Source organism: Electrophorus electricus, unplaced genomic scaffold (assembly GCF_041902795.1).
Source record: "Electrophorus electricus isolate QZ-2024a unplaced genomic scaffold, ASM4190279v1 Scaffold176, whole genome shotgun sequence".
NCBI lineage: Eukaryota > Metazoa > Chordata > Actinopteri > Gymnotiformes > Gymnotidae > Electrophorus > Electrophorus electricus.
In genome coordinates this window covers 51,496-77,338 of record NW_027658457.1, presented here as the reverse complement: position 1 = coordinate 77,338, position 25,843 = coordinate 51,496, and the positions used below count along the sequence as shown (strand labels likewise).

General features: G+C 41.3%; 1 protein-coding gene across 4 annotated transcripts in view; it reads right to left on the bottom strand.

Moving 5' to 3' along the window:
* The window catches only part of LOC145655113 (chloride channel protein 2-like), a 64,751-nt gene that overhangs the window by 5,913 nt on the left and 32,995 nt on the right, over positions 1 to 25,843 (bottom strand). For 2 of the 4 annotated variants that reach the window (XM_081708890.1, XM_081708891.1), the window contains 16 exons: positions 25,217 to 25,350; positions 24,679 to 24,756; positions 22,553 to 22,631; positions 22,228 to 22,353; positions 22,014 to 22,098; positions 19,813 to 19,914; positions 19,271 to 19,355; positions 13,972 to 14,127; positions 8,218 to 8,287; positions 7,875 to 7,985; positions 7,067 to 7,280; positions 3,136 to 3,269; positions 1,979 to 2,169; positions 1,325 to 1,436; positions 631 to 695; positions 296 to 364 (listed from right to left, as the gene is read on the bottom strand). In XM_081708890.1, coding sequence (XP_081565016.1) covers positions 296 to 364; positions 631 to 695; positions 1,325 to 1,436; positions 1,979 to 2,169; positions 3,136 to 3,269; positions 7,067 to 7,280; positions 7,875 to 7,985; positions 8,218 to 8,287; positions 13,972 to 14,127; positions 19,271 to 19,355; positions 19,813 to 19,914; positions 22,014 to 22,098; positions 22,228 to 22,353; positions 22,553 to 22,631; positions 24,679 to 24,756; positions 25,217 to 25,350 — 1,811 coding nt within the window. The remainder of the gene's footprint in view (positions 1 to 295; positions 365 to 630; positions 696 to 1,324; positions 1,437 to 1,978; positions 2,170 to 3,135; positions 3,270 to 7,066; positions 7,281 to 7,874; positions 7,986 to 8,217; positions 8,288 to 13,971; positions 14,128 to 19,270; positions 19,356 to 19,812; positions 19,915 to 22,013; positions 22,099 to 22,227; positions 22,354 to 22,552; positions 22,632 to 24,678; positions 24,757 to 25,216; positions 25,351 to 25,843) is intronic. The other 2 variants (XM_081708892.1, XM_081708893.1) reach the window with 1 other exon arrangement.

Genomic DNA, 25,843 nt, shown 5'->3' with positions numbered 1-25,843 from the left:
ATGTTGAGGTTACTTTATTACTCTTTAATAAAATTCAGATACACAAAAATCAAATCAACTGATCAAATCAATTGCTGACTTATGGTACCTGTAAATCCAATGCAATTACAAAGTACAAATAGTTTCTGCCACTGCATTAAAGAAGGTCAAAGGTCAGGAGCAGGCATAAGGGAGAGGGGTGTTCATGATTAGGCATATGAAGACAAATGTCTGACTCAGATAAACTGTGATGTTCCATGTTGCTTTTGATTTTTAAAAATTATTTTTTGGTCAGGTTACGGTCTAGGGTTCTTACCACGACCGATATCCTCACACGTTTGGGCTTTCTGTGCTCAGGAACCACCGTGTTCTCCACGTTATTGTTCTTCCATTGGGAAACAAGGTCGCAAACATTACGATAAAAAAAGAAAATGATTCTTTAGCTTACGTTTCACACCTCAAAAGCATCAGCGAAAAGAGGTAGGAGGCCAGTATTTGAGTGTGTCAATGTAATAAGATCCTCTCAAACAGGAAAGAGGTTGGGAATCAAGAGAGAGAACAGCTGCACGTGTGTGTGCGCGTGTGTGTGTGAGAGAGACACAAAGAATAGGACCACAGCAGCACCACCGACATGAGCGAGACTTCTCCTACCTCTGCTGCCGCAGACTCTGGATGGGCACAGAAGAGACTCTTTAAGGCAATGCCTGAATCCTGGCCTGAGAGAGACAGACAGAAGGAAAAATAAAGGTGAGAGAGAGCGCAAAAGGGGAAGAGAGTTCTGTCACTTGTGATTAGGATGCATGAGAACTTTTTTTTTTTTTTTTTTGCACGTTTAAGTGCCTGAGAATGTAGTAGGGGTGCACAATATATAATTTGTTAAACATTGCAATATCTTTGCGATACAGCAGAAGGATGAAATATGCTATAACAAAACGTTTTAATTGACCTTGAGTGGTGTGACATGTCAGACATTGCAGATAAGTGCTGTGACAACGTTCACATGATCTAAGAAATATAAATCATTTGATGAAAACAATTCTGACCAGCCTTTAACCATTTGAGATGAAGGATTCACTGTTGTTTGAACATAATACAGGATTTCTTATATCTCAGTGTAAATTATATTACTGATCATCTCTAAACACATGTGATATGCAGTGATGGGTAGTTTAATTTAGGAACAGTTTGTCTGGGTACACTTTTGACATTTTATTTGTTTATTGTCAAAAAGTAAAAACTGCCATTCAATCTACTGTATAACACACACACACACACACACACACCCATGTGCACACGCATATATGTATGTATGTATGTATGTATGTGTGTGTGTATATTTGAATACTTGATGGTATCTCTGGTCCTCTCTCAACCACTGAATGCCTCTTAAGTGCAGGTTTTAGGGGTTTGGAAGAGACAGTACGTGTGGGACTGAAAGAAGATTCTTCTGTAGAGATCTGAAATATCACACACGTGCACACACACAAACACAATAATGCTTGAAACTCTTCACATAACAGATAATATACCTTACACTTAAATATACCCCAAGAAAATCTACATAAGTGTAATAACATTACATTATCTTAAATAGCAGAACAATTTGCTTCATTCTAACGGCTCGTTGGCTCGTGAGTAACGTTTGCTGGCAGGATGTTGCTGATCTGCGTCCCAGTAGTGACACAAGCATCCAGCACGCAGGCCGGTAGCTATTGCACTACAGAGCGAGACCCAACACTTTGACTTTGTCCAGAATGCACAATTAAAACCGGGTTAAAAAAAAACAAATAGTGGTCATTCCTGTGGTCTGGAACAGAATCTTCAACTTAACCCATTTATTATTTTCACACATTTTTTTTTATATTAAAATGAAAACAACAATCACATTTTAACGATAAATTGAAACTTCTAGTCAATAAACCAACACAGAATATTTGGTCTAGATATATTTATCTGATTTCTCCAGCTTGCAGCCTAACATAGCGGCCCACCCACTGACCTGGAAGCGGACTTCCTGGTTGACCTTGTGGTTTCCTTCTTCACTGCTGGGTGTGCTCGCGACAGACATGTGCTTCCTCTCGTTCTGAGCCTGCTGGCGGAGGTACTCCAGTCGCCGCGGGCGACCAAGCTGCTGGGATAGCAGAGTCTGCAATTGAGCACGCTCAATAGAGCCCAGCAAGATCATAGACTCTGAGAAAGGAAATGAGACAGAGAAAGAGAGATAGAGAAGGAAAGAAAGGGAGAGAAAGGGAGAGAAACAAAAAAACTTTCAGTTGTAATATCGCTACTGTACAAAATCTACAGCACCTCCTAGTGGTTGTTCTTTTACTAGAGCTTTGTCCTTACGTAGCACAGAGGCGAGCATCGCCCTGCTTGGAGAGCTGGACAGAGCATGACATAGACCAGGAAGGGATGGAAGATGCCACTTCCTCCAGTCGCTAAGCAACATGTCAGCCAATAAGTGCTTCGGCATGGTTCTGGAGGCACAGCGTAAACACCGACACAGCTGGGAGTTTAGCACACTCCTCCAAGAGTGCTAAGCTACCTACCTTCACTGTGCGGGATGTAGCTTGACATAATGCGCAAGAACTTCGGAGATCCTTCGTAACATTATGGTTGTTGTATGTGAGCACACGACAGGTGAAGATGGTAGTTATTTCGATGAGATGCTCTGATAAGCGGAGGCCTTTCAATGAGGTGTAGTAAGAGTCTGATTTGGTTGTAATTCGAAAGGATAACAGGACGTTGGACGCCATGTAGTGGAAGTCTGAGAAGATGCAGGACCCAGGGAAAGTAGACCACTAGAGTTATTGTTTGGTCCCACACCATAAGCTTTTTTCAAAGCCAATTTGAGAAAACCAAAGTTTTAAAAGGCTTAAACAAAGACTCAAGTTTTACAGGCAATAGTGAGTTATATTATTGCTATACATTGTTATGCTGGCTAAATTGAAGTAATTGGTATGTGCCTTGTGTTTGAGAGATCAATTGTGTTTATATACTCTCTGTGTGTGTGTGTGTGTGTGTGTGTGTGTGTGTGTGTGTGTGTGTGTGTGTGTACACACACACACACACACACACACACACACACACACACACACACACACACACACACACACACACACACACACACACACACACACACACACACGTACGTACCTGTGGACTCTACTAGAGCGAGAGTTTTCAGGCGTTCGGTCAGAAGGACGTCGTGCAGGTCTCTGTAAGTGCAGTTTAGAGTGATGTACCTCACATCCCTCACCATGATATCCTCAACACGAATATTATATTTCCTATAGTGAGACACACACAAAGGTGAAGAGAGACACAGACAGTGAGACAGAGAGGAAGGGATATACCTGAATGAACGACAAATGTAAAACTGCACAAATGAAAACACATTAAAAGTTCCAATGATGATCTGAGTTTCTCCTACTTCTGGCTCTCCACCTTTTCTTTCTTTTAATCTCCAAACATTTCCAAAACAATGGGCCAAATTCAGCAACCATTCTTAAAAAGAAATGTATTCTTAAAACCTACCTACATGGTTTTCAAGAAGATTTGGATGTTTTATTTGGGATTTGTTCTTAGGTAAGAACAGAATCAACACACCCTCGAGAGCACATTTGAGCACTGACATTTTGTCAAAAATAATGGGCGCATCGTCTTCAATTCTTCAGGTGCATAATATTATAGGATTTAAATTACAATTCTAATTATTTTTATATCATTTCTTTAAAAAATAATTAATTTTATATATATATATATATATATATATATATATATATATATATATATATATATATATATATATATATATATATATATATATATATATATATATATATTTATTTATTTATTTATTTTATTTATTTTTTTTTGGTCTAGCCATTTTGGTCTTTTAAAAAAATAAAGACTACACTAACACTTCAATTCACTTTTTATATTAAAAAGATGCGCTACAGTATCCGCCAGGTCACGGACCTCTCCCCTTAAGACAACCTCCCCACTAGACAAAAAAGCCGATCTTCCGAAAGAAAGATAAAAAGGTTGTGGTGGAGATGCATATTACAGATTCCTGAAGGACAAGCAAAGCAGCTAATTTACACATTGGTAACTTGGCCAAAAATGGCTTTTTACTGTTAGTAAATGTGAACACATGAACCTATAGTGTTATTGGTGCTGTTCGTTCACAACCTAATCTAAATGTCATAATATGGTGTTCCCTGTTCGCTTCCCTTAGGTAACATTACTGAAAAATATTTTCCAAACAAATTTAAAAAATGTTTATTTTTTTTATTTTTATTTTTTTTTAAGTGTTGCGCTTAATTACCTGTGATATATGTAACCCTTGACTAATGTTACATTCAGTTCTTCTAGAGAAAAAATCATTTTTGTTGCCACAATATAAAAAGCCCTACCAACACCTCTGGTCAATTGCTGGAAATTCCGGAATTTCAGTAAATAAAGTTGCAATTGAACAAATCTTTTTCTTTTTTAAGTGTAGCTGAAACCGGCCTCCATAGATTTATGTGTGCACAAAGTCTTGCAATCTCATGCCCCTTTATGAGGATTGGCGGGATGTTTACATCCACTAATTAGGAACAACAGGCAAGCACTTTCAATTTATGGGGACAATGGGATTCATCGTTATGAGAACACATGAATCTGATGTAGACTTTTTCTTAGGACATTTCTCAAGAACAAATTTAACAAAAAACATAGGAAAGTATTGATGAACGAGGTCTAAATTGCTAACATCCATGCAATTTTCCACATAAGTCTTAAGTCTTCATTAAAATCAAGGGCTTTAAACTACTCATATTTAATGAAAAGATGAATAGCGGTGTGTGTGTGTGTGTGTGTGTGTGTGTGCACGCATTCACAAGTCTGGATGAATGTGTTCTGTTGATTGTACGGATATATGGTTAGACCTCAGCAAATTCTGCTGTCATCACAAAAAGAGCTACTATCACATGCACTGCTCACTTCCTGATTTTAATCTAGGCATCACACACCCACCCACAAACACCCACCCCTAGGGCATATGTAAATACACCCAGGGCACATGTGTGCGTACACACACACACACTCCCCCGGAACACTGGAATTGGCAGTGTCTCAACAAGTTGTTGCCAACCTAGCTTGCATGGCAATGACAGACTGCTTCCTAAGGCCTTCCAAATACATACATACACACACACACACACACACACACACACACACACACACACACACACACACCCTCCAAAAAATTCTTTCCTTATGGTGACCAAAATCAAATCAACACAAGAACAATCCATCAACACAGGAAAAAAAAAAAAAAATACAATAAACATAGTACAAGAAAATGTATTACAGGACAGAGGGCATAATCTCTCACACACACACACACACACACACACACACACACACAGGATGGAGTTACATGACTATTCTCCTTGACATGTATAAAGTTTCACAAAAATTAGAAACATATTTGACAGCAGCAACCAGAGACACAGATACAAAGTATATGTCTACACGCATACACACATAGGACTCTATAACTTAAAACTCAACTACAACCTCTTAATACATTGCCTAACCAGACAAGTCCAACACAAATTGAAGTCCAGGAGGCTGAAAGGTAATGAGTGCTGATTGCAGTGGGAGTTTCTCTGCAGGAAAAGAAACGTCATCAGCCTCCAGACCCAACAACACAAAGCCCTTTTCTTTGCCTCAAATTGTCCAGCCATAATGTCAAGCCATTCCAACTGGCCATCCTAAATCTACACCCCGGAGCGCTTTCACACACCAGGCACCTGTTATGAAACTAAAACGTGACACTTTATAAGTGACCACGGCTCACAAGATCTAACTGAATTTAGCTATATTCGCTAGCTCATTCGCTATATTACACAATAAATGTCGCATTATGACATTAAAAAAAAAAAAAAAAAAAGTATAGTTAGCGAGCATAACACACATGCGCTTGAGAAATATGTAAACTATATAATGAACCATGTGTGTTTGTGGGGGTGTACTCACTCCTTTTAGTTATATCTAGTATCACAGTTACAGCATCTTTTTCTCTATGACAGTGTGTGTGTGTGTGTGGGGGGGGGGAATTATGCACTTACTGTGCAACTAAGCAGAATAAGTAAGAACCTCTTGGGTGATCCTTCATTAACATGCAGAGACACACACAGGCTATATAACAGTCAACAAGAGACAACAAGGGAAAGATTACACTATACCCCAAGTATCCAGAATGTTCCCTTTTTCTTTGTGGAGTGAGAAGTGATTTATCAAGTGATTTATTCTTCTAGGTGAGCTTAATTAAAGCTGTTATAAGCAGTTCTTGCTAGTTTCTGACTTGCCCATCAAAGTAGTCCACCCTCGTCCACCCAACAGCTCTGCAAAGACCCTCCCTTAGCCTACTCTTCTGTGCAAGTGCTAAATAACTGACAGGCAGGAAGAATACCACTTTTTGTTTTTGTATTTTTACCCAGTTTTTCTCTGAACGTTATGCCAATTCCCACCCACCAGCTAGCTAGCTCTCTGTGTCAGACAACAGCTACCACCCAGGGAGAGGCTTGTTGAGTGTGTGTTTCCTCCGGGACATGTGAAGTCAATCACTACATCTTTCCAAACTGCCGTCCAAGCTGCAACTCAAGGCAGCCAAACGCAATCGGAGGAAAGTGCTAACCTCCTCCTTCAGGAAGCATGAGCACACAGACTCTGACTGGTCAATAAACATTCTGACAGAGGGCTGAGCATCGCCATCCCTCCCACTCACAACAGTGCCAATTCTGCTCTCTTGCAGTCTCGGCGATGAATGGCTGTGGGGTTCGAACCAGCAAACTAATGATGAGGGAGTGAAGGGGTTTCTGAGAGCGCATCCTTTCTGAGAGTCCCAGTCAGACAGACAGACAGACAGACAGACATTTTTGTTCCCCAGAATAGGTACTAGGAAGCAAAGACAGTCAGCCAAAGTGTTCTCTCAAAAAAATTTATTTTCGTCAACTTCAAATTCAGTCAACTGATGGACGGTCCTGGGACAGGATGGAGGGATAGAGGGTGTGGACAAGGGTGGAGCGATACTCACTCGTGGTGACCCCAGCCAAGCTCAGGGAGGTAGGGTAGCTTCTTGATGCGTATGATGGAGTCGTAGATGGAGGGTTGTAGACTCTGGGCTACGGCGTTGGCAAGGATGACAGCTATCATAATGGGTAAGATGTGGCTGATCTGGCCCGTGAGCTCGAAGACGATCACAGCCGTCGACACAGTGTGCGTTACAGCACCCGACAGGGCTGCGGCACCTGAACACACGTGCGCGCGCGCGAGTAAAACAAAGAAGAACACACAATGGAAAGAAAGAAAGGGAAAGATGGGGGTAGTTGTTATACACAAAACAATGAAACACTGACAACTATTGTGCACACCATTATTCTAACTATTCCTGCTGAAAATGTTACAGCAGCATGATGCAGAATGAGCAACAAAATTACAACACAATGGGAATATAAAATATATATAAAAAATATAATATAAAAAACATTTATATAAAAAAACAACAACAAAAAAACCAAAACTGAAGACATTGAAGAACAAAGACTTGATTGGAGCAGCAGAAGAGTTCTGAAATTCAACTACACAAGTAAATACAGTAAATAAATGCACTGAGAGTGAGAGTGAGGTTGTGTGTGAGCGTGCGGGGGGGGGGGGTTGGCTCTGAGCGTTCAAACGTTGCATTCTTCTGCCCAGAGGAAAGCCAAAATCCAAAACATCTTCGTGAGGCTGTGATGGCTCACAAAAGGTAAAAGCTACTGATCACACCTCTCGCACAGTGAGAAGCATCTGCACTTAGGAAGAGAGAGAGAGAGAGGGTGTGTGTGTGTGTGTGTGTTTCTTACCCACTACAGCATATCCTCCTGGTACAATGGAATAGACAACACCGTCTGAGTGAATACCTTCAGGAAACCAGGCAGCCATGCTCTCTCCCACCAACCTCCCGAAAGCAGCACCTGATGCATATACATGCGTGTAAAAATACATTTAAAAAATTTTTTTAAAAAACCCCCAAAAAAACAAAACCAAAAAAAAAAAAAAAACACACACAATTTTTGGGAGGTGACTAGACTGTTCAATGAACATTCAGACATTTTCCATGGTCTTATTCTCCCTAAGCGAACATATCTAGGACTACAGCCTAACCCCCCTCCCCCCCCCCAAACACACACACACACACACACTTACCAATGACGAAGACTGGCATGAAAGCACCACAGGGAACAGGGATGGTGGTGGCAAGAGCTGACATCCAAAACTGGAGTCACAGAGAAAGAGAAAGGGAATTGATCACTGTTAAATTACAATGAAAATGCAACCAACGTGAAGCCAGCTAACCAGGTTTGGTAATGCTACAATACTCTGTTCTTGCTTTAATTGCTTTATCGGAATATTTTATTCAGCCTAAACAGATTAGGGAGTCCAGGGGAACAATTAGGATAGAGTCGGTTGAGAACTTTCTCTAAACCACTGTAGGTCCCATGAAGCCCAACTCCAGCACCATTTATCATTCTAATTACCCTCTATGTGACAAAATGGAGCTTCATTAAAAAGATTCAAAAGGAAAGTTTGCATTGCCTTCCCTTTGTCTCACATGCATGAACATGTCAGAAGCACCATAAGTGCATATGGACACGACACACACACACACACACACACACACACACACATTTTTTCCACAACTCTCTCATATACACACGCACACAGTGTAAACAACTACATTAGACCTGTGCATGCAATAACTGACCCTCCCCAGTGGAAACGTATGCTCTGGCCTTGAGGCCTCATCATGGGTGGAGATGGGTGGAGCAGGTCACCTCAGCGCTGGCCGAGCACTGCCAAAAGCGCTTCACACAACCCACTAACTCTATAACAGATAAGAGCCTGCTGGGCACAAACCGCACTTTGAATCGATTGGTTTCATTTTGAGGAATGAGCAGGAAACTGTAATGGAGCGCCCTGTCTGTGAAAGAAGGAGAGAGAGAGGATGGTGTGGGCATGAGTATGAGTGCGGAGCGGGGAGGACACAGCAAGGTGGCAAGGGCCGGAACGCAGAGACGGAACAGAGGGGAATCTGGGAATGTACAGGAATTCAGCTACGTGGGAGGAGCTTCAGGCACAGCCTACCTGCCTAACTTACATGTCTGTAGACAGCAGTGTCTGTATACATACCCACACAGGCACACACTACCCGCACACACCTACCCACTTACCTGCATCACCAAGCCAATCTCCCCTGCCCCTACCTGTGACTCTCCCACCCATGCACACATCCACCCTTGCACACATCCACCCTTGCACACATCCACCCTTGCACACATCCACCCTTGCACACATCCACCCCTGCACACATCCACCCCTACACACATCCACCCCTACACACATCCACCCCTACACACATCCACCCTTACACACATCCACCCCTACACACATCCACCCTTACACACATCCACCCTTACACACATCCACCCTTACACACATCCACCCTTACACATGTACACACCCACCTGTTCCCTCCCACACCCATTTTTGCTTGGCAGGGAACAGACTTAAGTTAAGCACAGATCTTGGGAAGTGTCTTCGTGAACTGATTTCCTTCCTGATGATCTTTTTGCCTCCTTAGTCTCTCTTCTGCTTGTCCCTTTCTCTTTTCTCTCTCCTGCATTGATGGCATCATTTATATCAATCAATCATTCTCCTTATTTGCTCTTTGTGTGTGTACGTGTACTTGAGTGCAACAGGGAGAGAGGGTGGGGGAGGTATTAAGAGAGAACTTTAAAGAGGAACGGGACAGATCAGTATGTCATTTAAAGTTCATCCTTCTTTATATCAGCAAGCTGTGTGTGTACACATAGCCTCACACACACACACCCACATAACCACCCCCCCCCCCCCCCCCACACACACACACACAGTGGGATGGTAAACGTATTTAAGACCGATGGGATTGAAGAGCTCCAAAGAACTCATAAAACAGCTTAGTGAAGGCCATTCTATGTACACAGACACACACACTCTTTAAAAAGGTCCCACTTCCTCCATAGCACACAGGGCACTTGTCCCCATGGTGATACTGACGACATCACTTCCTGGCCGGTGACCGGCTTTGCCCAGGTTCTGCTTTGGTTGCCAAGGCAACACACTCATGCAGGTACCAGCAGATGTAAAGTAACAACACACATGCACACACGCACACAGCTGCAACTTCCCACATTAGGGAAACACTCCAATTACCTAGTTATCAATCTATGGGACTGCATTTCATCCGACAAAGTATAAGAGCACCCAGACACTTAGCCTGGCCTTTCCCGAGGCACAGGGCAGACTGCACAACTGCAGCCTTTGAACAGCTTACATGATCTGAATAGCTCCTTTGGGACCTCAGACCAAGAAACAAAGCAAGTTACTAAACAACAACAACAACAACAACATTATCTGAACTCATGTTAGTTTTATTGTTTTATTCATTGCTCCCTGTCACCCTTTGGTGTTTCTCTCTCTTTCCCTTGTTGCCCAAGTTACTGCCAAGGGGCATTTGCCAAAACCACAGACACACTGAATCTGCACAAGCACTAAAACACAAGCACACACAAAGGCACACAAACACTCAGGATGAATAACTACATGTTGTATCTGGTGAGTGTAGCTTTCATCACTGGGCTCCTGCCCTAAATGGAGTTTTAAGAGAAAGCAATACAACGTTGGCCAATTAGCCTAAAGGCCAACCTCAGCAGTGCAGACTGTTTTCTAGCAAGTATTTTTAAATTGTTTTTATGCCAGCCATGCAAACTCTAGTGCACACAGTATGTATGTATAGTATGTACTGTAACATTTAAAACGTACATATAAGGAGATATATAAGCAGCGTGCAGTTAAAAGGTAGGGTCGGGCCAATATCTAACTGGGATATGACAATGTTTACAGGGAAACATCACAATGGACAATGGCATCACCTAAACCTGGTGTGGCACTGCTTGATGTCCTCCATTTAAAAAATAGTGGTCAAAGGATTTATCCTGTTTATTAGGCAATACTTTTTCATTTTAGCTCATTTAGCTTCACTTCCTTGAATTGGTTTTGCCACTATAGACATACATTCAACAAAATAAAAACAATTATTTACATTTACAACATTGCGCAGACACACTTATGCAGAGCAACTTACAAAAGTGCTGTCCTACCCTAACCAGTGCAGTAGGTTAGAGTTCGAGATACCATTGAACTAGAATACTGTTGAAATGCAGGGATCAAATGATCATACCTAGCAGTATAAGCTCTATAACAGACAATGATAAGTGCAATAACAAACCATATCAAACTATAATGAGTTTTGGTTACCCAAAAGGTGCAGGATCAATGGCCATTTCAAAAATTCCACAAACAGTTGTCTTCAGTCTATGTTTGAAGTCTGCAAGGGACCTTGCTGTCTGGACAGCTAGTGGAAGTTTGTTCCACCATCTGGGAGCCAGGACAGAGAACAGTCTCAATGCTTGTCTTCCATGAGAGCACGATGTTTCAAACCGAGCCGTACTTGAGGTTCAAAGTATCCAAGGCACGGCTCGGGCTCTGACTATTGCCATCATGGTTATATTATATAAAACGTTGTACATTTTTTAAAAAATGTTCACATGAATGAAGTACAAAATAAAGCATAACTTAGCATTTAATGGTTGTACAAAACCAAAAAGAAATTAAAATAACTGATTACCCAAAAAGGGGGAAATGGCTGTTTGTGTTTTTCGTGTGCTCAACATCACGATGTCTGATGATGACGACGACATCATCTATTAGCCCAACCCCAGTTAAATGTCATCAGTGCATGAACACAGAATGACGATGAAAACATATAAAATGTATACACATAAGGTTTAAATAAATACAGAAATAATCAAAATAAGAATGTAAACTAGCAGAATGCCAGTCTAAATAAAAATGTTTTCAACTGCTTTAGAAAACTAGTAACAGCAGGTGCTTGACAAAGGTCAATTGGTAAAGGAGTTCCAAATTTTTGGAGCATAAAAACAGATGCTCGGCCATCTTTTTGTGCATCCTAGGAACATACAATAAAGCAGCAATTTAAGCACGAGTTTCATTCTGAAATGAATGTAGGTGCAAATCCATTAAGACATTTAAAAACTGTAAAAGAATTGTAAAAATCAATTCTAAATAAGACAGACAAAACTGGGTGTTGTGTTCCCTCTTTTTTGTACATTAAAACTCTTGCTGCAAAATTTTGAGCAAGCTGCAGTCTGCTGAGTGTGGTTTTTGGTGACTGAGTATTAGAAAAATTAAAAACATGAATTGTCTTCTCTGCATCTTGGTTTGAGAAAAGATATATAACACAAGTTGGACCCTAAGTAAAAAAACAAACATTAGTAACACTATGTATAAGATTTAAACGTTAAAGTGGAGCCTAAAATTCTAACAAGAATTCCAATTGCTTCCTTCGATTTTGAAGCCTTTTTCTTCTTTTGATTAAAAAATACCATCATCCAATTAATAATACTGAACAGAGAGGTTTTTAGTCTCTTTAAAACACATGCATCATTTGGCTCTACAGAAATATACAATTGCGTGTAGGAGTCAGTTATCACTGCCATGTTTTGTAATAAATGTGACCTATTGGAAGCAAGTACAAAGAAGGGAAACGCAGGCCTGACACAGATCCTTGAGGAACAGCATAAAGTGCATCATGTTCATTGAAATGATGCTCAGCTAGACTAACAAAGTACTTTCTACTTTGAATGCAGCTGCCTCACCTTTCCATCTTCTTATTAGAATTTCATAGTGTACTGTTAATTTAGTTCTCCTCTAAACCCGTTCAGCTTCATGGCAGTCCTGTTTGAGTTGCTGCAGCTGTTCAGTTTTCCCCCAAATTCTTTTAGACAGACAGCATTTTTCCCTCCATTCTGGTGCAACTGCACCCAGAGTCGATCTCAGCCTTGAGTTGAACGTCAACCATTTCATGCACGACCGTGTTTTTTCAGCAACAAGATATCTATGATTTAAAAAAAATACTAAAAATGCACGGTTATCGTGTTAAAATACAGTTTATTTTAAACATTTGAATTCTCGTCTTTTTTTTTTTTACTTGTAAAAACATGCAACAGTGGTCATCTGGTTTCATTTATTTTAAATACACGGCACATGAAATAACTTTGCTCTAACGTACGTCCTCATTTAACGGCAGAACACACTTAAGACAGCAGTAAGGCTCACAAGTGTAAAAACTCCAGCAACACTGCTGTGCCCGAGATAGACACCTGCTCAACACCCACAACCATGGCACTACCACGGCAGGACCATTGCTGCGTAGAGAATGGCCCTCAACCCAAATAATATTCGGTCAGCAGTGGACACATTGCTCACTACTGGTAAAGGGTCGCTGACAAACTGTTCACAGCAGCCGATGAGACACAGTCTGAAATGATACACCTATGTAATGCAACTAGAAAATGTGTGTACTGATTAAAATGTCTGGCCAGTGGAGGCACAAGGCAGGCTAAAATGCTGAAAAGTGCATAAACATGCAAGAGGATGCTCTAGGTGGACAGACTTCAATAAAATGCCCCATTTCCTTGCAACACTTCCTCTCACGTTTTCCTTTATTTTTCTCTATCTGCCCTTTCATCCATGTAGACTGCTACGCTTTTCAAGCCACAAGCTGTTGCACTTTCTCCATCTTGCACAACACGCCTGTCGGGCTGAGAGCAAGCGGGCGAAAGAGAGAGGCCAGAGAGGGAGAGAGAAAGTGTGTGTGTGAAAGAGCGCATGTACACGTACTTCTCCCTGCCTGTCGGACAGTCACAGAGTCAGTATGTGTTTATTTACAAGCTTTTAATGGTGTGTTCATGCATACTTGTGCACCTGCTTTCACATTACATTGTTGGCATGTCTGAAACTGTCTTCCCAATGTTGAATTGTAATGATTAAGGTGCTTACCTTCATCACGATGAAGACGACAAGTGTGACAAAAACATTAGCCTGTGGGTGCTTCCAGGCAGCGGCATGTCCAATATACTCAAATTCCTCAGCGATGCCTTGTTTGGCCCATGTACGGTTGTCAAGCAGTGTTACCAAGGACTCTTTTTGGGTCAGCTGCAAACAGGAAGTGGGCAAAGGTGAATTGGAGATTTGCGGCAACCAGGAAGTGTACACAGGTAAGACAGGAAGGGATGCTGCTCACAGAAGTGTGCACAAGTAAATAGGAAAAGTACACAAGTAAACAGGAAGGACTGTCCCTTTTCAAAAGGGTTTTTAAAAATGACTTAAGCTTTAAAACAGTTTCATATGGGCAGGCAACTACAAAAATGAGAAAACAAATGACCAACCTCATATAAATACAATTTTAGCAATCCATGATTCATCAAATTGTGTACAACCTTATGGTAACACTGATGAAACATTCTGCATCCATGTATATACATGTTTACATGTTGGTGTGCGTTGCGCCCATTTCAGGCTGTGGTCTGATGTTAGTCATGTTTGAGATAAAGGCAGTTTATTAAGTGTTTTTCACAGACAAAGACTCTGAGTCACTCTCATTAGAGAGCGGGTGGGAGCAAGAAGGTGAGGAAGAGAGACAGACAGAAGAAAAGAGAAAGTAAACACACCATAAAAATAAAAAAGTATAAAAATGATAACAGCCAGCGCATCTCTGTTCGCGAACCAAAGGAGTGTGGGATGCGTTATGAAATTATATTGATGGTGTGTGTATGTAGGCTAATGAATGTCTCCATGTTCCTTTGTCTTATTAGAAAGTATTAACAGCAACAAGTCCAAGACACATTGTGTGTGTGTGTGTGTGTGTGTGTGTGTGTGTACACACACACACACACACACACACACACACACACACCTCCTCTTACCTCACTCTCTCTGATTGGTGACTCATCCACTAGACTCTGCCAGACACTAATGTTCAGCTCTCCTGTTTATCAGCTAATGCCAGATCACCCTTCTCTATTCCTCTCTGGCTTTCTTGTTGCCTTGCTATTGCTATCTGTGCCTTTGTCTCCTCCGATAATTTCATGCCACTTTCCCTCCCTTGCTGATCATTTCCTTTCTCAAGAATGGATCTGTAGAGTTTAATATCAGTTAATGCATATGAATATAAATGTAACATGCACTAAATGAGGTTTTATATATATATATAAAAACATGGCTGTCCTGACTCAAACTCTGCATTGTTTCTTTTAAGTCTAAAACTGAGATGTTCCAGTAGAAGAATGTATTATTTTATTATTTTATTGTTCCCAAGGTCAAGTATGGCCGGTTTATCGCCAGTCCAGTTAAAACACACTTATGAGCACCAAACAATAACTTGCGAGTAAGATGGATTTGGGGAGGTAGGAGATTAATACTGCCTTGAACCACCACACCTAGTATAAAAAAGCAAGGATGTTTGTACAGTTAAAACACATTTAAGCTTTACTTTACTTCTTTCTGGAACAGGGTTAATCACATGGCAGGACCAAAACAAGGATGAGTATGTAAAAACATCATTTGTGCATTTTTGCCATGCTGATGGCTTTAGAGGGCTGATTTCATTGAGACTATAAAAGGTGTTCAATGTGGTCAATGCGATATTTAAACAATATTTTCTAGAGCTTTGTTGCAGACTGATTTATTCCCCATATTTCTTCTAATATCTGGCAACTCTTCAGATCTTTGGTATTTGCCAGACCCTCTTTCAAAAGATAACAGCAGTGCCTGTGGATTACTTGGTAAATTAAAGATTAGTAAGGAATAAGTGACCTGTTTCAGAAAAAAAGTGAGCCTATAGTGGTGCATCAGTTGTGGATTGCAGGACACTTTATAGAGATCTATATAAAATCTCTAACTTGAAGGTGTCCATAAAAGTGTTTAGACAGAGATCTGAATTTTTCTTGTAACTGTTGAAATAACATTAATGTATTGCTCAGATAACGATCAGATATCTACCTTGTACCACTGATAGAAAATACTATTTTGTAAGCCAGGGGGAAGGTCTTATTCATAATTAAAGTTTAATCAGGTGACAAGCTGTCCTTTCCAAAAAATGTGTTAATTTCCTGCTAGACTTTTAAAAGTACTGTGAAAGAGAAAATTACTTTGGGCTTCCGGTGGTATAACAGTTTTGCTTGCAGTAAAAATGCATCAAAAAAAAAAACAACATTCTAGGCCTGATTATGGTTCCTGCAAAAGCCAATCAATAATGAGTCTAATGTGACATGCCCAATTACAGAGACGTATATTAGGTAAGGCTAGCACACCTTTAATCTTTTGAAAGTTGAAGCCTTGTTAAACTGTGTCTAAATTTTTTCTTATGCCAAATAAATATGTGCCTTTCCAAATCAGTAATACATTTTTGTAATATGAAGCAGCATCATCTGTAGAGGATTTAAAATATCCTAGGAAGTACATTCATTTTTATTAGGTTTATCCTACAAATTGGCAAGTCCATCCACTGATCCATGTCCTCCTTTACAGCCTTTTGTACTGGATAAGAATCGAGACCAGCTAGCTTCTTCAAATTAGGACAGAACTGTATTCCAAGGTAACTAAATCAATGTACTATTTAAAAGGGAAAAGTGGAAGTCAAGTCCCAATTGGAGTTGCTTCTGATTTAGTAAAGTTGAACTTATAACCTGAGAAACAGCTAAAATCTCCCATCAGCTCTATAGGGGTTGGGCTGGGTTCAGAAAGAAACACCAGTATATAATCTGCATACATAGTTATAATAGGAGTTGCTTGGTGATTGTGAGGGGTTCCAATACTAAAGCGAACAACAAGGACATCCTCGTCTAGTGGCTTGTTCAAGATCACAGGGTGGGGCACGCATGCCTTTTGTCCGGACTGAGAACTGGGGGGACTTTTCTCTATCCACGTCATACATTTTTCCCCCAGACCAAAACACTGCAGTATATTAAACAAATATCCCCACTCCAACTGATCATATGCCTTCTCAGCATCCATAGACATCTACAGCTATGTGTTATGTTACTGTGTGATGTCAAGATGCCACCTGACATTTGAAAGAGTCCATCATGAATAAATCCTGTCTCATCTGGCAGGTCCAGATGCGGGAGTTGTTCGCCAGCCTTCTAGCAAGCATCTTTGCTAAATATTTCCTGTCCATATTTATTAGTAAGATTGGCTGATAGTAAGGAAATTCATCAGAAGGTCTTTTTTTTCAATATAATGGAAATGTTTGCTTGATATAATGATGCGCCATGCTTCTTTCAAGAGAGTCTGAGAACATATTTAAAGGTTTGTTGACAATCATGTTTTATAAGAGATATAAGCAAGCTCAGGAGCCTTTCCTGATTTAAGTGTAGTGTCTCCAGAACCTCTCATCTAGAAAGCTGCCTGCACAGAGTGCCCCCAACTTCCTCAGATTATTTAGGTACATCCATATTCTCAGGGCAGGCATTTCAACAGATTATTTGTACAATTGTTCATAATTGTCCTATTAATAATTTTTAGCTGTTACCTGCAATTTTCTACTCAAATCTTTAAGTGCTGTGATATGAATGTATCTGAGGCAGATTGGGTAGCTAAATTTTCTTTGGCTGTGGCATAAGAGAATATAGACTCCCTTAGGAATGCCTTAAGAGGGAAGATCTTATTCCTTACTAGTCATACAAGTCCAAAAAATAACTCCATTGGTTTTCCAAACATTGCAAAAAGGTGGACTACATAGCAGCAAAGCATTCAGTCTCCATGATTTAAAAGCAGGACCCCTGTATGGGGAAGCAGTATTAATTGTGTCTGAGGTATGATCAATAGTGAAGATTCACTATTCACTATTGAATTGAGTCTTTCCAGTATATGTCTGAATGTAAAAATAATCAATTCTTGAAAAATAATTTAATGTCAGCCATGAAGTTTCTTCTTTTAGGTTGTTACTCCCACACATCATATAGAGTAAAATCAGAGCACAGAGCTTGCAGCACCTGACTTACATGAGTCCATTTTCTCATGTAGGTTTTCGATGAGCTGCCACATGCTCAAGCAAATGTCAGTTCTGACTTCACTCGGGTCCAAGTCAGCATGCGCAGTCAATCTTCAGGCAATCATTTCTGCATCCGAGTCCAAGAAATTGCAGCAGCCACAACTCAAAGTACTCATCTTTTGAGAAAGTTTTTGTGCCGTCTTCTGTTGCGATATTCCAAATGATCCAGGTCCGACATCGTTTCATCCATCTTTTTAAGGCACAGAGCTAGTTTGGGTTTTGTCAAAGTTGGCTTATCCTCCAGGTTGAAAACAGTGAAACAAGAACTGCCATCTTGAACTTTCATAGAAACTGAGTCAAGAGCTGCAGCAAACCGGCTAAACGGTTTGGTCCACTGCTGTTGCGTCGTTAAAGGTTATGTCGTTAATTATTTGGTCAGTATAAGTGTTGTTCGCACGGTCGCCATCACCCATGACAGTGGCCTGTGTGTTCCTTCCGTCCTCTGTAGACATTTTTTCTGCAAGTTCCAGTACCCCTTGTTAAACATTATTACACAGAAAATGAGACAGTGTGTGCATAATTGTTATAATTTCTGTGGTGGTTGTCGGGAGAGATGTGATCTTGTTCATTTCAGCTCAGCATCATTATACTTGTTTAATACTTGTAAAATGTGCAGTTGTTTATTAGATATTTTTGTGCGTTAAAATGTTTAATTACAGCAGTATAAAAGTTTGCGATTTATAAAATTCATTTTCTAATCAGTGTATAGCCTTTCTGCTTTATGACATTTTTTATTGCACAATGAAGTGAAATCTATGGAAGTGTAGTAAGAAAAAAATGAGGAATGTGGGTCTGGACAAAGTGAACTGTTGGGAATTGATTCCATTCCACATTCAGTTTCCATGAAGAGTGACCTAACCACGATGAACCTCGCACTCACGTTTAGAAGGAGCATTTCACCATTCTCTCTGCTGAGTATACATTAACATTTTACATTAATGGCATTTAGCCGACACTTTTATCCAAAACGACTTACAATTATGACGACTGAATACAATTCAAGCAATGGAGGGTTAAGAGCCATGCTCAGGCGAGCAACAGCAGTAACTTGGCAGTGGTGGGGCTTCAACTGGCAACCTTCTTATTAATTGACAGGTACCTTAACCACTGAGGTAACGTAGAGGTGAGTTGTGTTGCGCAATGTCTCAGCCTGCCCCCACCACCCCCAAACAAACACTCAACCTGTCCTAACCCATCTCTCTAGAGTCTGTGGTGTGTGCATGGTTTGGTGTGTGTGCTAGTTACCTGGCCTGCCATGAACTGTCCGAATCCAGGAGGGAAGGTCAGAGTGGAGATCAGCAAGGTAACCAGAGCAGGATACAACAAACGCCTGCAAACACGCATGTACCCACACGAGAGGTAAGTAATTGCATAAATAATGTATCTGTCCACTCTTATCATAAACGTTCTGGTCAGGGCTGGGTTTCATTGTCTGTTCGTAAGTTTCAGTGACGAAGCCACGGTGATGAGCTCCCGCCTCCGGGACTGAGGGAGCTGGAGGGCAAGCAAGAAGTGGCTTGGCACTGCGCATCCCTGGAGCGGCCGGTGCGCAGAGACTCACTCCAGTGGTCTTGGAAAGGGGGGATAGGGATGCAGGCACTCTAGTACCAAGCTTGAGTTGTTGTTTTTTTGTGTGCGCGCGTCTCCCTTTCTCTTCCTCCACACACACTTGCACATTTACACACTCATACCAAACAGAACAGGATGTGGTAGGCACCCAAACAGGGATTACTCCATGCACTCTTACACACAGAGACATGTACACACACACGTACAGAATGACTCACTTCTTCATAAGAAACTTGTTGATGGCCTTTTGTTTCCTGATGAACTGAACAATAAGCCTGTTCAGATAAACAAACAGGGCCCCACCGAAACCACTTGCTATCCTGCGTACACACATACACAGTATAAAATAAGATTATTGTGGTTGTAAAATATGCAGTAAGCAAACATTTTATGTCCATACTGTTAGAGACCTAGGGCTTTCCCTTGTTCCCAACTCGTACACAAACACGATAACAAGAATACGTGAATATGTGGGCTTAAGTCTTAAGTAAAACTCCTGACAACGTATTACAACTTCACAGTTCAGGAGTATGCTAATGAGCATATTATTATTATTGTTATGAACGAGGCAAAATGCTCATGAATCAGTAACAAGGGAAAACCTTTACAAAGAGGAAAACAACAGCGAGCGTGCAGAGGGAATTCAAACACCTCAAACATCTGTTAGCCTGAGAGAGAGAGAGATGTGCGCCGTCTCACTACACGAGATGTGTTTGTTTAGTCAATAGCCGGGCACAATTATCAACTGCAACAGTACAAGAGGGAGGGTGTTTATCACACACTTCAATTAAAAGGGGCAGCCATGAGAAACCCGTGAGGAAAACGTGTGCGCTCCCAGCCAAATGGTGGAAGTCTGAGAGACGGCGAGGGATGGTAAGTGTGGGCAGCATAATGGGACAGCTTTCCCCATCACAAGGAACAGAGACCTTTTTGATGGCAGGAAACTCACCAAAACAATACAAAACATCCAAAACAGGATGGTGCTATTAGAAACTGTTGTGCACTTGTAATTATTTTTATACTGATTTAAAACAAGCTGCAATGGACAGACATGGACCCTCATTAAATAACAGCAATCACTTTAGGACAATAATACCTAATATTAGTTTTCTAAAACGAGAATCCCACCTCATGAACATTAGACGTTATTAAAGCGGTTAGCACTGCTTTTCCATCATCTTTACCTGGTCCAGTGTTTTAGCAAATGAGTTAGCATCACGACTCGCTGACCTAATTAATATTTAAATTGATTTAACTGAAAAATTTGGACAAACCTAGCTCTAATTAAAGATATTCCATTCTAACAAACTCCATATTGGGTTCCAGCCATCACTTGTTTTAATTAGGACTGTCAAGTCACAGAAAAATTAACTCATTAATCACAGAGCTTCCTGGGGTGAAGCCTGATCAGAACAAAGAATAAAAGGCCTTCCTAGAAAAACAGGACACAATGACTGGTTTTATTTAAATAAAGTTTTAGAAATGCACATTGTTGTGAGACTCCTAAAATGCCGCACTGGTCATATTTGCAGTTTTAGATATGCTTACAAGTTTCAACATAAGTGTACTCTAGTTAATTAACATGTGATAACATGGTGCTGTGGACAAGATCTGTGTAATACAAGATCGGAGCTGCAGTATACTCTGTGTGTGTGTGTGTGTGTGAGTGTGTGTGAGTGTGTGTGAGTGTGTGTGAGTGTGTGAGAGAGAGAGAGAGAGAGATTTTGGTAGACGTTCATTTGATACCTTCATTCTCATTTCAGTAAAGGAGTAAATGGAGAACGGAAGAAATGCACACAGAGAGAGACAGAGAGAGCGCGAGAGAGAGAGAGAAGCTTTGATTAACATCAAACAGCAGTGATGCTCTTAAGACAAAGTGCAGACAACTTCCACACTAAAACCAAAATGGAAGAGCAGAAAAATAAAGCAGCAAATGTGAGAGAGAAGTAGGGACTTCCCTGTCCTCCAAGGCCATGGTGGCAGGCTCGTGTCAGAGAAAGGGACAGTGAAAGGAAGGAGAGGGAGGGAAAAAGGAAGAAAAAGACGAGACACATGCTGGGTTTCATTACACACATGCTTGTCATACTCTTTTTGGATAGTTCAGTCAGTCAGGACAAACATAGAAATGACTCATTTATTCTCTCTCTCTCTCGTTAATTTCTGAGTTTATTAAATTTACCTATTATGTCATTTAGAATAGACATCTCTCCTTCTATTTTAATATGCAATAATATGCACACGCATTAAGCTATGCTCATTAATTTGAGCCTACACGTGAACATTATGAACATAGGAATAACCTGATACATGGTTTCATAACGATACCATTAGAAGCTGACCTCTGGGGTGTGGGTATACACACATGCACGCACACACACACACACACACACACACGAACGCACGCAGACACAGAACTTACCCGATGACAGCAAAGGCTGGAAGTTCCTGGAGGTCAAAAGGGAAATCGAGCCGGAACCGAGTCTTGAAAAGGGCAGTTATTGTCTCTAAAGACACACGCATGCACGCACGCACGCACGCAGGCACGCACGCACGCACGCACATACGTTACAGGTCTCATGCAAAAGGATAGCTACTTATGACCGCAAAGAACATGCAAGCGCCCCCATGCATACCTTCATCTCTGTTCCACACAGCCAGTACCCTGAATATGAAGGCACTGAAGGTAGCAGCAAAAAATCCTCTCCAATAGTTCCTGACTGCAAAGAACGTAGAGGTGACCTCTATACTGAAGAGCACACCTGGAACACACACACACACACACAGACTTTTTAAACCGCTGAGGAAGCCCATGGATAACTCGTGTGTATGTATGGCTTATAAACACCCACATGTGCACATTCTTACACTTCTCATATCCAGGTATACACATATACAAAAACAACCACCAAGCATTACGTGTGTGTGTGTGGGGGGGGGGGGGGGAATGCGCGTGCTCACCTCCAATGGGTGCAGCAAAGCAACAGCCAACACCTACAGCACAAGCAGCTGCCAACATCTCTATGTTTCGAGATTCATTCTGTTAAATGCACGCACGCACACACACACACACACACACACACACACCACCGTTTACCTTTATTATTCTCAGAAGTATGCACACAAACATACAACTGCTTGCTCTTTATTAGTCTTCTATAAAACAGGCCATTGTTTTCATATGTCCACATACCCTCACCCTGACAGTGGAGACACACAGAAACACCCCACACAGAGAGCAGAGCAAGGCCCTTCAAAAACTGCAAAGCACGCATTTCCACTTTATGGCCAAATCCAGCACAAATCAACTCAATAAACAGATCAAACAAATTACAATCACGTAGAAGAAAAAGAATGAGAATCATCCTCAGAATGGTTTATAAGTAGAAATGTCTCTGGGCCCATCATCTTCATTTAACAACTTCATGGTCTATAGGCTTCTGGGAGAAAAAAAACAAACAAAAAACTTGAGATACTGTCCATCACAGTCTGCCAAAGATGCCAAACTGTGACTCTGGCTCACTCTCTGTGACTCTGGCTCTTTCCTGAAAGCCTGTGACTGATTCACTTTCTGACTGCATCTTTCTGTTCTGCAAGTGTGTAACACTTCAGTTTGAATCGAACTGCTCCAAATTTAGAATTTGCCAGGATCTGTAAATAGAGCAGCTTTCTTCAACTCTCAACTTCTGATACGGATGTGGATTCCACAGAGGTCTTGAACGGCAAGATGCCGTGTAGGCCAAGAGATGGGCCCTGCCTGACAGGCAGTAGTGTTCCATTCTCATCCGAGTGTAAACCAAAGCAAACCTCTACCGGTCATTACACACCCAAATAAATAAATAAATAAATAAATAAATAAATAAATAAATAAATAAAGTGAAAATCTATACACTCAGTTTATACACTTCATGCAGATAAACATGACAAATTCAGGCAAATGAAATGCATTACTACTGGACAGGCGGAGCCGAGAGGGCAGGGCTTCGCATGATGAGATCGGCGGACACAATCATCGGAAGGCCCACAGGCATTTTTTACTATCCGTGAGCAGGGAGATTTAGAAAGGAAGCAGGAATGTGCTTTTCAGCACAGCCCGAACATTGTCTCATTTAGATGCTATCCAGAAATGCCTGCATGACTAGCTGAGAGAGTATATTGCCAGGACATTTTACAGGCTTCCGTAACAAAGGCCTATGCTTTGGATACTACCTAACGCGCTAGTGCTGGTCTAGCCACAGGGCTTACCTTAATGCCAGTCAGGTTAGGATCCTTAGCAAGCAGTGAAGTAGGAGAAAGACGAGTGAGTGAGTGCACACAAGCACGCAATAAACAACTGTGGTGGAAAGAGCAGAAGAGAGAAGATTCCTCTGCCGCACTGCAATGGAAAATTAGCATTCCACTGCATGCAGCAAAATTGTTAAAAAGTGTATGCGCGAGAGAGAGAAAGAGAGAGAGAGAGGGAGTTTGAAGGATACAGTTAGAGTGCCAAAATGAGTCAGGAAGAGGGAGGGATGGAGAGGTGGGGGGAGATAATGAGAGACTCAGAGTTAGTCACAAAAATTGACACAGGAGAGCAAGAGGGAGAGAGAAGGATTTAGGGATTGCCCACATGTCCCTCCTTCCACAGCGCATCTTTATTTCATCTTTCTCTGCGGCTCCTGCAGAAATGCTGCCTTGCAGAGTGGGAAGAAGGCTGCAGCCACATGAATGAACATAACCCACGTTTACCTCCTGCACCAGTGCACCAAATCTTGCCTTAGTCACACAAGCTCAGGAAAAACAGACACAAAATGACAACATGGCAGTAAAGCTCATCCTCAAAAGCAGGATTTTGGCAGGACTCAAACATAAAATTCACACCAGTTGTGAGAACTGTACTGGATATGTTCACACACACACACACACACACACACACACACACACACACACACACACACACACACACACACACACACACACACACACACACACACACACACACACACACACACAACTGCTGGGTTTCACACTCAGGCATGTTAAAACATATTAAATTTGAAAAATTCAAAGTAAGGCCGCTGTTTGGGACGAATGAAATTTTCAATTACCTCATAAATTCCCCCGAAGAGTGACATAAACTTACTCAGCAGTGCTGCACACAGACTTGCAATGTGCACAAACGGACCCTGGGGATTAACCACACACGTACGCACACACACGGTACATTTCAGGTAACTGGGACAATTAGCTGGTTTGCCAACTTTAAAAAAACAAAAAAAAACAGTGACATAAAACCACAGAACACATTTGAGGATGGGGGGGGGGGGGGGGGGGGAGACATTAAAAGCACAATGCACATTTCACCAAAAACACATTCAGATATACTTCCACAGACAGCCAGTGAGCAGGTAGAAATGCATGATTGATCAATGATGATTCATTAACAGAGAAAGTATTTCGCCTTAACACGTTTCTGATTCACGCATGAAGTAATGGTGACAAAGAGGGAAGGAATGCATCCTTAACATCTCTCTGAGTCTGAAGTGTGAGTGTGTGTCTTATACATCAGTACAGTTTACAGTTACAACAGTTTAAGCTTCCTTAATGGCGCCTTGGTCTGTGTTGAGAGTGAGTGAGGGTTAGTACCTCTTTGCCCAGAGGCATTCCACTTCCCAAGGCACAGGTAAGGCCTATGACTTTGGCCACAAAGGTTTTTAAGGTAAGATACTCCTTTAGGACAACACCCCTCAGTATGGTTTTCATCTCAGGAATACCAGAACCTGGGAGAAAGGAAGCAGAGCCGTAAATGAATCGTTAACGGTCTTTATATGACTATCAAAGGTGATTAGAAACGGGATAAACTTCAAATTAAACTACAACATGGTCCTCATCCATTTTTATGCTTTTAGCATGCTGTTGAATAAACAATGACGAGACCGCCTTAGAAACAGTAATGTGTGAAACAGCGAGAAATGCTGGGCCGTGACTCTCACAATGATTCAGACCAATTCGTCCGCCTCTCTTCTCGACAGTGCCACGTCCCCGCATCCTTCAGAACACCCGTGTAGCTTCCTAGCAGCGCAGCAGTTACCCTGCTGTCGAACAGCACGTTCTGTTACCAGGGTCAAGACCTTTCTTTAAGTGGGGAATGAAACGGGCAGCTAGTAGTGTAAAAAACAAACAAAAAAAAAAAAAAAACAAGCAATGCACACTTTAGCATTCGCCTGCTCCTCATCCGGAGAGGCATAAGGGCTAAGCATGCTCTTTCTCCTT